Source organism: Hylobates moloch, unplaced genomic scaffold (assembly GCF_009828535.3).
Source record: "Hylobates moloch isolate HMO894 unplaced genomic scaffold, HMol_V3 SCAFFOLD_11, whole genome shotgun sequence".
NCBI classification, from domain to species: domain Eukaryota; kingdom Metazoa; phylum Chordata; class Mammalia; order Primates; family Hylobatidae; genus Hylobates; species Hylobates moloch.
The window spans coordinates 42413538-42429287 of record NW_026652286.1 but is presented as its reverse complement, the minus strand read 5'-3'; the positions used below and the strand labels follow the sequence as shown (position 1 = coordinate 42429287).

At 40.0% G+C, this 15750-nt stretch overlaps 2 protein-coding genes across 2 annotated transcripts; both read right to left on the bottom strand.

Annotated features, from left to right (window-relative positions):
- Nucleotides 1–1692: 1692 nt before the first annotated feature.
- On the bottom strand, nt 1693–2643 carry LOC116477344 (olfactory receptor 51I2-like). The gene has a single exon (XM_032168060.1). The coding sequence runs from the start codon at nt 2641–2643 to the stop codon at nt 1693–1695; it is 951 nt and encodes a 316-aa protein (XP_032023951.1).
- A 9074-nt stretch (nt 2644–11717) lies between these two features.
- On the bottom strand, nt 11718–12662 carry LOC116476235 (olfactory receptor 51I1). Its single transcript, XM_032165912.2, has one exon. The coding sequence runs from the start codon at nt 12660–12662 to the stop codon at nt 11718–11720; it is 945 nt and encodes a 314-aa protein (XP_032021803.1).
- Nucleotides 12663–15750: the final 3088 nt, after the last annotated feature.

The following is a 15750-nucleotide window of genomic DNA, read 5'->3' as shown; positions in this document are numbered from 1 at the left end:
GTGACTTCTCCAATTGGTCCTATAGTTAACATCGCTACTGTAGAATTTAAGATTGGTATTTTGAGATGTTTTTCAGACTGACCCCATCCAGACTTGTAACTCATGACTCAGCTGGTCCTCTGCACCCACCACACACAGAGACAGACTCGGCACATGACGGCCATTTTCCACATTCTTATTATTGCATCACCACCCAACCAATAGCAGCACCTATTCCCTAGTCCCCTGCCCACTAAACTATCCTCGAAAAACCCCAGCCTTTGAGCATTTGGGGAGACTGGTTTGAGTAATAACTCCATCTCCTGTGTGGCTAGTGTCAATAAATTCTTCACCGCAATACCAGGGTCTCAGTCTGTGCAGTGGGCTGGAAGAACAAATCAGTGACTACAAACACACTAAGTATTTCAAAAAAAGTCACAGACAACCTTACAAAGACAACCCTTGTAAGCTGGATGAGTCAAGGAGAATAATATGTGGTGAAGACAATATTTTCATTGTAATTGGAGGCCCCAAAGTGAATGCGAATGATCAGTGACACTAATCACTGATCAATCAGCACAGTTCCATAAATTCACTTTATACAAAGGCCTGTGTGTTTAGGAGATGAGAAGATGGTCGTTCCCATTTGACCAAGGTTTGCAGGAAGCCTAGGCAAACATGGGCAGATGCAGAGGGGAGCAGACCCACTAGACCCATGATTACGGGGCTGAGGAAGGGGCAGGATGGGGAACAGATAAGAATATAAGCACCACATGCATTGTAAAGCCACAGAAGCATGAAAGGAAGGGAGGAAGTAGAAAAAGGGCATAGCCAGAAACAGTGATATCAGACTTATTTGCCAAGAAGTGTTTATCTAAAATTAGAACCTGGGATTCCACTAAAGAAGAATTTGTTGCTTTTGCTGAGATTCTTAGAATCTGGAGCCTGGGCATTGTGAGGTTGTTCATATTTTATTTCATGCTTCGGTTGAGGTCTTTCGGTCAGCTGTTCATTCTCAGAGTGTCATGGTCATAAATTCTGGGTGTGAGACCACTGGACAGCAAGTTTTAGGAAGAGTCTGTTTTCTTACATAACAGGAATTTGCTTCATAGGTAAATGTAAACAAAAATAAACAACTTATTGTTTGACCAAGAACATTTTTGGGAGTAAAAAGAAGGTAACATTAATAATAATGCTAAGGAAAACAGATGTAAACCATGAATATCTGGAGAAAACCAGAGAGTATGCTTACCTTACTCAAAGACATGTTCCTAGGATAATATTTTTTTAATTGGAAGATATGGGTTAGGTAATCCCTACCTAACCCACAAAAATAGAATTTTGCTTTATTTAAATTTAAATTTCATTAAGTCTCAAGCTTTTGTTGTTAACTTACTATTTGTCAGGCTTTTTTGCTTGGAGTTTTGAGAAAATGAGGAAAAGGAAAATCCATTACTTCTGCCCCAAAGTCACCATATCTGGTTAGAAGAGAAAGTCATGTACATGTGCACACACAGAGACACACATATACAAATAAAATGTGAGATGGAAAGGGTTAGGAATAACTCTTGCATTTCAGATTCAAGCCTGTTGCAACACTTTGAATTCCTTGTTCCTATTCCTCCTCAAAACGCCTAATGCAGAGCTTTGCCCATAGCAGAAACATTATCAGAGTTTATGAATTTAATGACAGTTCCTGACTCCTTGAGTGATTCAGAGCAATTCCCTCTTGCAGGAGAATAAGGTAAGAATTGCCTGTCTTATTGGCCAGGTCTTAACACTACAGATGATGGGATTAAGCATAGGTGGCACAAAAAGGCAGATGCTAGACATAAGTGTGTGGACAATGGGTGAAGCATGTTTGGCAGCACGATGCATCACAGATACCCCAATCATGGGGACGTAGTATATAAGCAATGCGCAAATATGTGACACACATGTGTTGAGAGCCTTCCACCATCCCTCTCCAGAAGCAATGCCCATCACTGTATAAAGAATCAAGACATAAGAGACCACAATAAGCAATGAGTCCAGCCCGAAAGTTGCGAGAACAATGGCGAAGCCCAGGATGCTGTTGAGTTTAGTATCTGCACAAGGCAGCTGGATCAGATCTGAGTGGAGGCAGTAGGAGTGTGAGAGGACATTAGTGTGGCAATAGGGCAGTTGCCTCAAAAGGATTGGAAGTGGGGCCATGAGTGCCACACTCTTCAGTGTAACGCCCAGACCCATGCAGATAATACGGGGCAGGGTCAGGATGGCTGTATAGCGCAGGGGGTTGTAGATGGCTACAAAGCGGTCATAGCTCATGGCCAGTAGGACCCCTGACTCCATGCAGAAGAAGGTGTGAATGAAGAACATCTGGGCCAGGCAGCCATCAAAGTCAATTCTGTGGGCATCAAACCAAAGAATGCCCGTAACAGTAGGCAGTGTAGACACAGAGACGCCCACCTCAGTGACAGCCAACATGGAGAGAAATAGGTACATGGGCTCATGTAGGGCAGAGTCCTCCTGCACTGCTGCCATAATTAGGATGTTTCCCACAATGGCCACAATGTACATGGTGAAGAAAGGGATGGAGAACCAACCATATTGGGCCTCCAGTCCTGGGATGCCAGTCAGGAAGACAGATAGGAGATCAAGACTTTCATTGCTTTCAGCTCCCATGCCAACAACGGCAGAGATCAGTCTTCACCTGCCATTTGAAAAAAACTGAAGTTAGTCCCCACCTGTTGGATCTTCTGCCTTAGAAGCCAACCTGAAAAGTTGAAGAATGGCCGGGCGCGGTGGCTCACGCTTGTAATCCCAGCACTTTGGGAGGCCGAGGCGGGCGGATCACGAGGTCAGGAGATCGAGACCACGGTGAAACCCTGTCTCTACTAAAAATACAAAAAAATTAGCCGGGCGTGGTGGCGGGCGCCTGTAGTCCCAGCTACTCGGAGAGGCTGAGGCAGGAGAATGGCGTGAACCCGGGAGGCGGAGCTTGCAGTGAGCCGAGATTGCGCCACCGCACTCCAGCCTGGGCGACAGAGCAAGACTCCGTCTCAAAAAAAAAAAAAAAAAAAAAAAAAGAAAAGTTGAAGAAAGGAGACGGGGCAGGAGGAGAGAAAGTTGGAGTCATCTACGTCATTCTGAATAAAAGTATAACAGACATCCTCTTCTCTCCTGCTGTTCTCCTGAGTTCCAGAATCCTAAATGTTACTTGGAAAAGAGATATTTCAGACTGCTCCATCTTTTTAAGTTTTTAAAAAAGTTTTAAATACTTTTTATGGATGCATAATATTTGTACATATTTATGGGATACAAGTGACATTGTGTCACATGCATAAAACGTATAATGGTCAAGTCGAGGTATTTAGGATATTCATCACCTTGAGTGCTTATTACTTCTATGTGTTGGGAACATGTCAAATTCCTCTCTTTTAGTTACTTTGAAAGATATAATGCATTGTTGTTAACTCTAGTTACCCTACTCTGCTATCAAACATTAGAACTAATTCCTTCTAATTATATATTTATAGCTATTAACCAGCCTCTCCTATCCTTAACACACATGCCTTTCCACCCTCCAGTAACTATCATTCTACACTCTACCTACATGATATCAACTATTTTAGCTCCCACATTTGAGCAGTAACATGCAATATTTCAGAATGCTCAATCTTGTGAAAGACAGCATAGCTTAAAAATTAAGAGCAGAAACTTTGGAATAAATCAGACCTGAGCCAAAATCCATACTCAGCCAGTTACCAGATGTGTGATGTGTTCAACTTATTTATACTCTGATCCAAAATTTTATTTTGTTTTTGTTTGGTTTGATTTGATTTTTAACTTGTGACATGAATATAATAATACTATTCTTTTTGGTTGTAAGAAAAAATGAGAAAATTAACGTCACATATTCAGTATTTTGAACTAAAGTCTTTCAGAATCCATTTGCAGAGCTTCAAATTACTGAACATGTGACATTAATTTTCTCAGTATCTCTACCTGTAAACTGAGGATAAAAATACACTTGCTTTTTAGATTTTTTGTAGGATAAGCAAGATATTACATGGGATAGTGAATAAGATATTTTATTCTTAGAGAGACACTAGGACCCAGAGAGAAAGAACAAATAACGTGCCACAGCTTAAGAGTCAATTTCTGCAGAGCCTAGATTACAGTTTAGATTCATGATTTTCTCTTGTAGTAAGGTTACCAATTTCACTATGGAGATGAGAGTAAACTGTGGTCTGATCTAGATTGGAGTCATCAGAAAGAACTGAGTTTTAGCTTTGGCAACATGAATCTTAGAAGGCAAGAACTCCTAGTAAAGAATCATCTCCATGCATCCCCATTCCACCTCAGAGAGGGAAAAATGTTTTGAATGAAAGTGAGACTATGGTTTTAAAAAGCTGAAAAAGGGAGAAATAGGAATATGGACGATGAAGGATATAAACATCAGGTGAAAATTATGCTAATACACAAGTTACCTCTGATTTAGAAACAAACAAAGTTTAGGAAAACTATCAAAGATGTAGTGGCCTCTAAAAGACCATATTTAACCAAGAATATATGCAAAGATGAAAACAAAGACACAGAGATACAAGACTCCTTCAGTGGCCATGAGATCAGAGAGAAATAGCTAATCCCAGTCAGAAAGTTGAAATAATATATAATGTAATGTAATATAATGTAACATAGTTAATGTAATATAACATAAATGAAATTTATAAAATTAATTTTTAAAGACAATAATAGTGAAGTAGGAAGGGGCACTCATGACTGGTATAAAAACTGAATTACTTCCAATCACCAGTTCACACATTCACTCAATAGATTTGATGTATAAGTCAGTGATCCTGCTCCAATTCTTTATCCTGTGGTTACCAAATGTTGATGTGAAATTGTTCATACATCTGAAAAGTTTAATAAGAATGCTCTGCTGGAATAAATGTACGGTCAGGAGAATGTACTGCCAAGGGAATACAAAGAGCTATGACCTCCAGGAGTCATACCAGCCTGGGCAACATAGCAAGGCCCCATCTGTACAAAAAATTAAAAATTAAAAAATTAGCTGGGTGTGGTGGCACCTGCCTGTAGTCCAGTTACTTGGGAAGCTGAGGCAGAAGAATCACTTGAGTCCAGGAGTTCCAGGCTGCAGTGAGCTATGATTGCACCACTGTACTTCAGCCTAGGCAACAGAATGAGATCTTATATCTAAAAATGAAAAAAAAGAGCTATGACTACGGAGACAAGAGCAATGTAATTATGAGAATGATCCTAGGTCCTGCATTCTCTTACTCTCTACACTCTTCATGCACCAGCTCCGCTGAACTCTGTCCTTCCTCAAAATTAATGACTTTCCTGACATATGAAAAGTGTTTCCTTGTGCCTCTTATCAATTTATTTATCTTGAGTCTACCTTATTGATCAGCAGTTCTCAACCTTTGCTACGCATCAGAACCACCTGAAGAACTTAAAAATCCCAGTGCTCAGGTAACACCCCATACCAATTAAAGTAGAATCTCAGGGTGTAGTATCTAATTATCAATGTTTTAAAGCTCCTCAGATGAACTCAATGTTGAGAACCACTCTAGATTCATTTTGTAACATTCCAGCCCCTTTACAGTGACAGTATTTTAGACTAAAATGAAATTTGCAAGCTCTCCCTGTCTCCCTCCATGACTTTCAGATAATTTTCCTACTCCACCCTGGACCTACAAGTTAAACATTTATTTGTGTTTCATCATCTACTAGACCACTCAGCATCCTGAAGCTCCTCTGAATTGACTTGGATTTGCTTATAATACTCCAGGGTGGTGCCCACAGATGTAGCCTAGGTTTTGGGGCTAGTGCACCTCTCTGGAGGGTCACTTAAGGGACAGAAAGGCTTGGTGGGATTCTTTTGAATCTAATTATCTCTCCTGAAGATCCTGACCTGCCTCATCTGAAGATGCTGGTCCCTGGTAAAACATCATCTTCAGCAGGAAGTAACAATCAAGCCTTCGAAGGACCATGAAAAGAAGAACATGCAGGACAGTGAAAAGACTGGCAACGTCAAGGAGACCATAGCTCAAAAAATTAACTCAATCTGTGGATGGAAAATGACAACCAGAGGGGCAATTGCTTCACTCCTAAGATGCCTTATTTGAATCTCATAACAGCCATATCAAGTGACTTGCCTGAAACCCGTAAGTGGCTGATCTGGGACTAGAATCTAGTTCTTCCAATTACAAGTCCCATGGTCTTCCCTATAAAGGCCAGCAGCCAACCTTCTGAAGCAAAAGACATCTAAATGAGAAAAATGGGAAGATGCTGGAGAAGTCGGTCATCTTTATTTTTCCAGGCAGAGAAAATGACTGAATGGCAGATTTTTTTTCTAGCCTCCTATGCAAGCTGGAGGTCAGGTGGTAGGGAACAGGGGTTAAGTCACCTTTAAAAAACAGCCCCATCTCAAAAGGCTATATATTCAGTGATAAACTTAATAGGCTCTCTAGAATCTGAATCAAGAGTCCAATCTTGTACCCACTGAGAGAATGTCCATCTTTATACAATCGTCACCCATGCTCAGCATCAGCATTCCCAGTGATGGGGAGTTTATTGCATCCCTAAACCACTATCCTGGTCAGATCTCATGGATATGAAGTGCTTTCTCACATTGGTCTTAAACATGCTTTCTCAACATTATAGATAATGTTGCAGACTCAGAGACATAATAATCTTCATCAAGTATTAACTGAATATTGCTCATGGAATATGTTATTTTCTTGCAGAACACTTATGTTAATTTGTAAACATATATGTACTTGTGTAATTGTCTAATGTCTGTATCCCTACTAGATCATAAATTCTAAAAAGAATGGATGATATTGACTGTTTTTGTTTGTTTATTTGTCTGTTATCACTAGATAACCCATACTAGCACAGGGTCAAATACATAACAGATGCTTAATAAATATTTTAACTGGATGAATAACTGAATAGATAAATAGTATCTGAGGTTTCCATGGTGATATCCTGTAATCTTTCCTTCTTCTCTTAACCTGTCCTAAATCCCTTTAGCTATTTCTCCAAGTGTCTGACTTTTAATTTTCACACCACAAAAGTCGTCCTCTCAGTGACCAATCGATAGTCCAGTGTAATATGAACTAGCAGTGTGATATATAGCTTAAAACAAATCTGTAGTTTTTTCTAACACTATTTAGCAGAAACAATAACTTTCTTGTCTGTAACTTTGTAATATTTTCTACAGACTTTTCCTATTTTATTAAAATTACATTTATACCTCCTTCCTGTCAGATTTTGAGCTCTTTTAGGATCAGACTTGTGCCTGGTTCATCCTGTCCTTCTCAACACATGACATGATTCTGACACAAAGATATGCTAAAAAAAATCATTAATGAATAAAAGATGAATATACTACTTAGGCTGTAACTGAAGTACCTTCAGTTCTTGGTTCTATATTCTAAATAGGATTTAAACTGACTGCATTACATGCAAAAAGTAAAGGGAATTAAGTCACATTAAGGACATTGAAGGAATGAGTGATGCTTCATTTTGACCAGAGGAGACTGCAGTAGAGACAGGTTGGGATCAGTATGACAGGTGCTGAGCCATAGGTGGAGATCACAGGGTGACAGTCTGGGGTTCATGTAAGAAACACTTTTCTAAAATCACAATGAAATAGTAAGCTTCTGGACAGCGAAGGTGTTCAAGCAAAGACTGGATAACTCTTCATGAAAGTTCTGGGAAGAGAATGTCAGCATCTGCTGAATCAGGGTTAATGGGCTTTCAGCTCTCTTTTTGCTCACAGGCCTGAGATTCCAGACTGGCAAGGTCTCTCCTATTCAGCGACAGAATCCCATGTCTGTGGATCTGTGTGGGACAGAACAGAGGCAAGTTCTCAACCCCTGCTGTGTGATCACCCATGTGTCTTTCACTGCTAAAGCAGTCTCTGGCAGCCTTATCTGAAAGTGGCTGGCAGACCACGAGGGTATTTGAATGAATATTGTTCTTTCTATAGAAAACCTATGTAAAAGTGAGATTTGAGGATTTTTAAATTGTGGACAACTATGCAAACATACACAGGCATTGATAGAGATTCACTCAAAGATACAGAGGCATGATAAGAGAATCTGAGAGAAGCGTACAGAAGCACAAGCATACTTGTAGCTAGAAACACACTTATTGTGTACACACCTCGAAGACACAGACAGATCAAAGTGTCTTGATCACCTTGAGGGAGCTTTGTGAAGTGTGAGTTAGACTGAGAGGCAGAGGACCAGAACTCACAATGGCTCCAGAATGGATCTCAGGTGGGCACCAGCCAAGAGAGGAGGCTGCCTTTATGCCTCTGAGGAATTGTTCCCAGATGCCAGAGCCCCTGGGGTCCTGCTTTGCCTGAGTGTGATGCTGTGCTGGTATTGGGGAAAGGAGCGGGGTTAGATCTTACCTTCCGGAATAAAAAGATAAGAAAAAGCAAACAAGCAAACAAGAAACCACTTTGCCTGGAGAAACTGCCCTCTCTCCACTGAGAAAATGAAATTTCAACTCCTTCCTTATAATGTAGAAGAAGTTGGAGACAAATTCTCCAAACTTCACAGCAACACCCCCACAGTTATCCAGTCTCAAAACTGCAACTCTGTGCTCAGAACCCAGAGTCTAGATCCCTGAATTCTGAGCTTAAAACTCAGATCTCAGGCAAAACCTAAAGCTTAGATTCCAGCGGGAAAATTCCAGAGCTCAGATCTCAGAGACCGGAGCTTGAAGGCCAGAGATAACCCCAGGATTTAAACCAGAGAGGATATGACCTGACTGCCTCAATCCACTTAGTCCTACACTTCCTTCCTGAATTCCCACTCCCAAGGTCTGCCAAGTTACCACAAGTTCAGGGTCTCCTCCAAAAGAAACATTCCAAGATACTGAAGGACCATGGGTTCAAAATCATACAGACCTAATTTTAAGTCCTGGCTTTGCCACCTGATTTTAGAAGATTAGCATTCCTTTAATTTTGAACCTGATTTATAAAAAAGGATAGCACCTATATACAAGGGATTGAGATTCAAATGAGAAGAAGGAAGTAATAGGTTTGTCTCTTTTTATTGAATTTATCACACATGCTAGTTATCGTAAGTTCTCTTGCAGGTTTCAATTTCAGGTCCCCCAAACAGATTCTTTTTCCCAACACCTGAACTTCCCATTAAATAATCCATTTTACTTTTTGTTCATCTGAGTTTTAGAGTGAGGGTGTATTGAGAGAAGGAACAGCAGGAAGGCTCTCTCCCTTTTCTATCAAGTGGTGGAATGGTTCAGGGAGGGAAATAGAAGATGTAATGTTCTCTCCCCCACGTGGAGCACTGAAATATCAAAGGAACAAAGGAACAGAGGAACAGTGGCAGAAGAACACCTTCTACTTTTCATTATTGTTATAGGATTGGTTGGATCAAAAATAATGAGTTGGGAACCAGGAGATGAAATTCAGGAGTAATCATGAATCATGACCTTGTAAGTTAGGTCACAGAATCATGGACAAAGAAGGAAACAAATGATGCCTCATATTGGGCATAAATCTTTGGCAAGGAGAGGCAGGATTTTGAGAAGTCATGATGTAAAATGACTCTAGCTATGTTATTAGAGACAGCATGAAGGGGAACAAACATCAGTGTGGATCCAGTTTTTTCATTCATTTAAATAGTCATTTGGTTATTCCCTTAATTCACACGTACTGGTGTGACCAACTCTGTGCTGAGTGCAGAGTTTTGCTTGGACTGCCATTATCTATTGCTCTTTTTTAGATATTTAAAACGTCTTTTTCAAAACTCAGTTTCTGCCTCCATTAAATGAGGGGATAAGTCAAGAGAAACTCTAAATATTTGTTCACTCTGATAGTGGTAATACTAAACAAAACATCCATGCAAATCTCAAGACAAAGGGCTTATTGTATTAAACGTCATTTGTTGGGAAATTTTGAAGCTTTCCTCCCCACAACAAAGCTTAAATAGAGAAATAAATATATCCTGTGGAGTGGAAGTTAAACTTTTAACAATGAAGCAAAGCAGAGATAGACGCAATTTGCAGGTAAATGCTTGGTAAACAAAAATACAACTAGATTAAACATATCCCATCTAAAGAGGGAAGAAGTTAATAGACTGCAGAAAAGAAAAAGAGTTAATAGATTTGCAGAAAAGTCTCCAAAGACTTCCTGATCAGGAGACTTTTGTACAGTGAAGTTCCATTGACAAACTTCTCTTGCCTAACCATCTCACTATGACAATCAATTGTTCTTTCTCTCTCTCTTCCTCTCTCTCCCAGTTCTATTTGCCTGAACGGGAGCCCTAAAGTTGGAGTTTGCCTGAATTTTCAATGTCAAGTAGTTTGGCATGACAGGAGGTAGGAATTGAGGGAAAAGAAGGAAAGCACAATATAGGATTATGACTGTGGGGTGGCTGGAGATTGCTTATCAAATTCGCCTCTGAAGCTATTTCTGTCTTCCACCTGCACTGTCTCATGGAGATATTAAGGTTATAAATCTACTCTACTTCCCTTCACCAACAATACCATATGCTTAATTGTGATGCATTGAGTTTCCCACTTTAAAAGTCATTCACAAGTTTACTTCAGCAATCTCTCAAGACCTTGTGCCCCAGTGTCCCAGTTGGAAACTCCCCATTTGTCTAAACAGTTATCTGTAACCAATATTCTAGGTTAAAAGTTCTCAACCTTTAATACATATGGAAATAACTTGGAGAATGTATTAAAACACAACTTCTTGGTCTCACTCCTGACAGTTTTTTGTTCAGATGGTCTAAGGAAAGTCATCAGAATTTGCATCCCTAACAAGTTTCGATGCAAAGCTGATGATATTGATCTGGAAATCATACATCGAGAACCACTTTTCCAAACTCTTGTTAAACATGAGTTTTGTTACTCTTGTTGCACAGCAGATGGGCATCAGTCTAATACCTGAGTGCTGTTAGAAAAGAGAAACATTGTCCTTCTCAAGCTATAATCACCCAAGATTCTTATTAAAAGCAGTTCTCATTCAGTAGGACTTATGTGGGGTCTAAGAATCTGTTTCTCTATAAAGCTACCAGAAATGCCAATGATATTGTTTATTAGACCATACTTGGAATAGTACTGTTCTAAACGTTTCTGCCTAAGTGTTTCTTCTCAGGCAATTATGTCTGCCAAAATCAGTACCCTTCTTTCTTCCTGCCATCCTGAATCAAGAATTCTAACTTCTCTCATCCTTCACAAGCTACTTCATAACCACTCAACATAGCCTGTTTTTATTACCACAAACAAAGTAGATCTTCTCTCTTGCATTAAATACAAAGCCTCCATATATTTTGTCTCTCTTTAATATTTATTATCTCCTTCACTCTGGGCAGAAGCAGAATTATTTTTGCTAAATTCTGTTTGCCCTGCCGAACTTCATTATTCCCATATATGTCAAACAAGCATTTTTCAGGATACCTGTGGCTCTTTTTTATATTTTCTCTTCACATGTCTATCTGGTTACTTGACAATATTTCATACTCACCATTACAACATGCTTAGTAGCAACTAGCACAATAATTTTCACATAAGTGTTGAATAAATATGTATGCCATTTTATAGTCAAATATTATTTTATTAGTGATACATTCACTACTATCAAGATCCTGGGTCCTCTTCATCCTTACTTTAACATTCCTTAAGTTGTTAACATGTCCCAATCCTTCCTCCAAAGGAGCTTTTGGGGACTTCAGCCTTCCTCAGGCCTGGGATTTATGGAAGAACTTGAGAATCCCTTTGCGGATCTCCTTGGTTTTCACACTGTAGATGATAGGGTTGAGCATGGGTGGTACGAACAGGTAGACATTGGACATCATGACATGAACAACAGGTGGAGCACTTTTCCAGAAGCGATGAATCATGGAGACAGCAATTACGGGCACATAAAAGGCCAGCACTGCACAGATGTGTGACATGCAGGTGTTGAGTACCTTGAGCCGCTGTTCCCGGGATACAATGACCAGCACGGCTTTCAGGATTAATGCGTAGGAAAGCAGGATGAAAAATGAGTCCACACCATAGGTGAAAATGATCACAAAGAGCCCACAAATGTTGTTAACATGGATGTCTCCACATGCTACTTTCATGAGATCTGGATGGAGACAGTAGGAGTGATGCAAAACATTGCCTTTGCAGAAGGGCAGTCGTTTCACCAGAAAAGGGAAAGGGAAGAGAGTGGTGAAACTCTTGGTAAGGATGCCCAGACCCATAGCCAATATATGGTTGTGAGTGAGCACAGTGACATAGCGTAGTGGATAACAAATAGCCACAAAGCGATCCAAGCTCATGGCCAGCAGTATGCCTGACTCCATGAAGGAGAAAGTGTGGATGAAGAACATCTGGACCAGGCAAGCATTAAACCCAACATGGTTGTAGTTGAAGCAGAAAGTAGAAATCACAGTGGGAAGTGTAGAAAGGGACACTCCCAGATCATTGAGAGCAAGCATAGAGAGGAAGTAGTACATGGGCTGATGCAGAGCAGGCTCCCAAAACACCAGAGTGAGAATGCTGAGGTTACCTACAATGGAGATCATGTAGAGGATGCAGAAAATCAGGGCAACCCAGGTGAGGCCTGTTTGTATCCCAGGAATGCCTGTCAGCTGGAGTGTTGCTGGCTGGAAGGGGGTGCCATTGAGACCCAGCATGGTGGGAGAATATAGATGGGGAATGGACCCAAGAGGGTGTGTTGGGAAACTTCTTCACTTTCTTTCAGATATCCTGTCTCCAACAAAAGGTCATAGATTGAAAATGATTGCCTGTATTCCTGCCTTCCCAGTAAGACACTAATCTCTTTAAGGAAGCAATTGGGTTCTAATTGTTTGTGTACCACCAGGGCCCTGCTCACTATCTAGGCCATAGTAGAAACTTTGTGGTTTGATGATCAAATGAGTGCCCATAACACAGCAAGGCATAATAGGAGACAACATTAACAATTGTTCCTGGTAGACCAGAAAGAGGAAATGCATCCTAGGCTTTGGAAAGTCTTTGGTAGATAGCATAGATGGAACATCTACTATTATAAATTTACAGATTCAATAACCTGTACTCAGATTTCACCCCAGCCTCCCAATCCCAATGGCTGCCCCTGAACTTGTCATAAGCCAAAAACTTTTCTATATCTGAAATCCTAAATTTACTGTTTTCATATCCTTACTATAGGTTTCTACCTTCCAACCTTCTCATACCCATGCACTTGCTCTTGAGTCTCCACGATTCCATTTTCCTCTGGTCTATGAACTCTTCTTCCTCACTTTTCTCCTGAACTACTCACCCACACTAAAACTGATATTTTCATCTCCTCTTTACCTCTCTTTCACATTCACATAGTAAACTCCAACGTTTAATAAATTCTACAATCAAACCAGGTATGCAGCTGGATAAAACCAAAGAAGAAAGTATTTTATGGGAATAAAAAAAGAGAGAATTATTAACCATTTTAAACTTATACACACTTTTATTTTAAACTTATACACACTTTTATTCATTCTTTTTTTTTTTTTTTTTTGAGACAGAGTCTCGCTCTGTCACCCAGGCTGGAGTGCAGTGGCGCAGTCTCGGCTCACTGCAAGCTCCGCCTCCCGGGTTCACGCCATTCTCCTGCCTCAGCCTCTCCGAGTAGCTGGGACTACAGGCGCCCACCACCACGCCCGGCTAATTTTTTTGTATTTTTAGTAGAGACAGGGTTTCACCGTGGTCTCGATCTCCTAACCTCGTTATCCGCCCGCCTCGGCCTCCCAAAGTGCTGGGAATACAAGCGTGAGCCACCGCGCCCGGCCTATTCATTCTTAACCTCTACTTTCTGAGAAAGAGATTTCTCTCCTTCTCCAAGGACAGGCTCTCCACCTTCAGGATTTCATTTCTTGTCACTCTTTCAGAGCCGTTTTCACTAATCCAGTGCATATTCATTCTCTCCCTTTCTGCCTCTTTTCCTTCAGACAATAAGTGTGTGCAAGACTATTCCATCATAAAGATGCAATAACATTCTTCTCTACCCACCACTCTATGACCTTTTCCCAATTCTTAACCAAATTTCTTGAAAAATTGTCTCTCCAGGTACCTGAAGATAGGAGCTTGTATTTTATCATTATTATTTTTTAGTTGTTTGCCTGCTTCTCCAGCTTGTTTCTGAGATCTTCAATGTCGGGATTCAATCTTACTTACGTTACCTTCTATCACTGCTCAATTCATTATACTGTGGCTTCCACACTCACCCCTCCTCTGAGTTGAAACAAATTTCTCTATGGTCACCAAGTGACCTCTTTGTCTCTGAATCTAACGAAAACATTCTCTCTCCTAATTCACTTGATCTTCTTGCTACAGTTAACACTGTTTTTAACTCACCTTTTTAGAACCACCTTCTGCATTCAAGGGTACTATTTGTCCACAATTGTACTTCTTCCTTGGCTTCTCCTTCTCTGCCTTCTTTACTGAATTATCTTTTCTGTCTTTTTTTTAAGCAGCCTCAGCCTAACTTCAGGCAAAATAAACAATAGTCAGAATGATGCAAACTGAGAAGTCACACCATAAGAGACTTCATCTCAACCTTTATTTAAAATAGCTCTTCTACTATATTTTCATGGTATTTGATATCTCAAAATTAAACCTCCATTCTGGAATTTTAGCATAATGTCTCTTTTATTATTTTTCTCATTTTAGAGTTCCCATTTTATTCCTACCACTCCTCATAAACAGAGTGAAATTAGATGGTGACAAGGTGCTGGATAATATCGAGATATCAGTCATAATCCCAAATATATATAGGTAGTGAGAAGAGATTCATCTGTTCCTTTGGTTTCTCTCCCCTCCCAATGAAAAGGCAAAGCATCCACTTAATGAGTAGTATTTTCTCCTTATGGGTTACTCTCCTTGCTAAACCTCTCTTCCCCCAAACCCATGTTTAAAGTCCATGTCTCTAAGAGGTCTTTTTAGATCTAGCCTGTTCAGATCTGTTTTTTTTTCTTTATCTTTGCTGCAAGATTTTCTCTGAGTCATGAAGAAATAAAAAGACTCAGAATTCTAAGAATTCATCCACAAGATAGGTTTACCCCACTGTCTGTAACCACTGGCATGTAAATTGAGGTAGTCTAGAAGGTAATATTTTATCTATTTTGCAGATTTCCATCAGTCTACAAAGCAACTTTGAAAACTTTTCCTCCATGGAGAAAATTCCCCACCACCACCCCCACAACATTTTTTCTTTGCTTTGTCCACAGGAGTGTCCATGAAAACTTCCTAAATGTGACCTATCTTGGAAGGAAGGTCAAGAAGGTGGAGAGACACAAGCAATGCACAGAATATCATGAGCACACACACACTCACACACACAGTCACTCAAAGGTACCCGAAAAATATAATTTTTACACTCATACTTACACACCCAGGTATTTATAGGCACTATCTCATACCCACACATACACATAAACTATCAAACACTCCCTTACTCACACAAAATACTGTCATGCAACAACTTAGGAAGACTCATTGGGATTATGCAATATATTTCAAATATTCCCTTATTTTTAAGCCCTCTGAATAAACATTTACACACACACACAGTGTCACAAATGCAACAGCATTAACAAAACCACAATAATCTCTCCACCAATTATTTTCCCATATACATACATATATGCTGACATACACAATACTGAAAATCCAGCTAAGATTGACAACAACATTGTTAAATGACTTCAGTTCATTTGGTTCTGTAACTTTTCTCCAGCTGTACACACA

Bases quoted from the DNA above. Each gene is read 5' to 3' on its own strand.
- LOC116477344 (XM_032168060.1), bottom strand. From the start codon at position 2,643: ATGGGAGCTGAAAGCAATGAAAGTCTTGATCTCCTATCTGTCTTCCTG.
- LOC116476235 (XM_032165912.2), bottom strand. From the start codon at position 12,662: ATGCTGGGTCTCAATGGCACCCCCTTCCAGCCAGCAACACTCCAGCTG.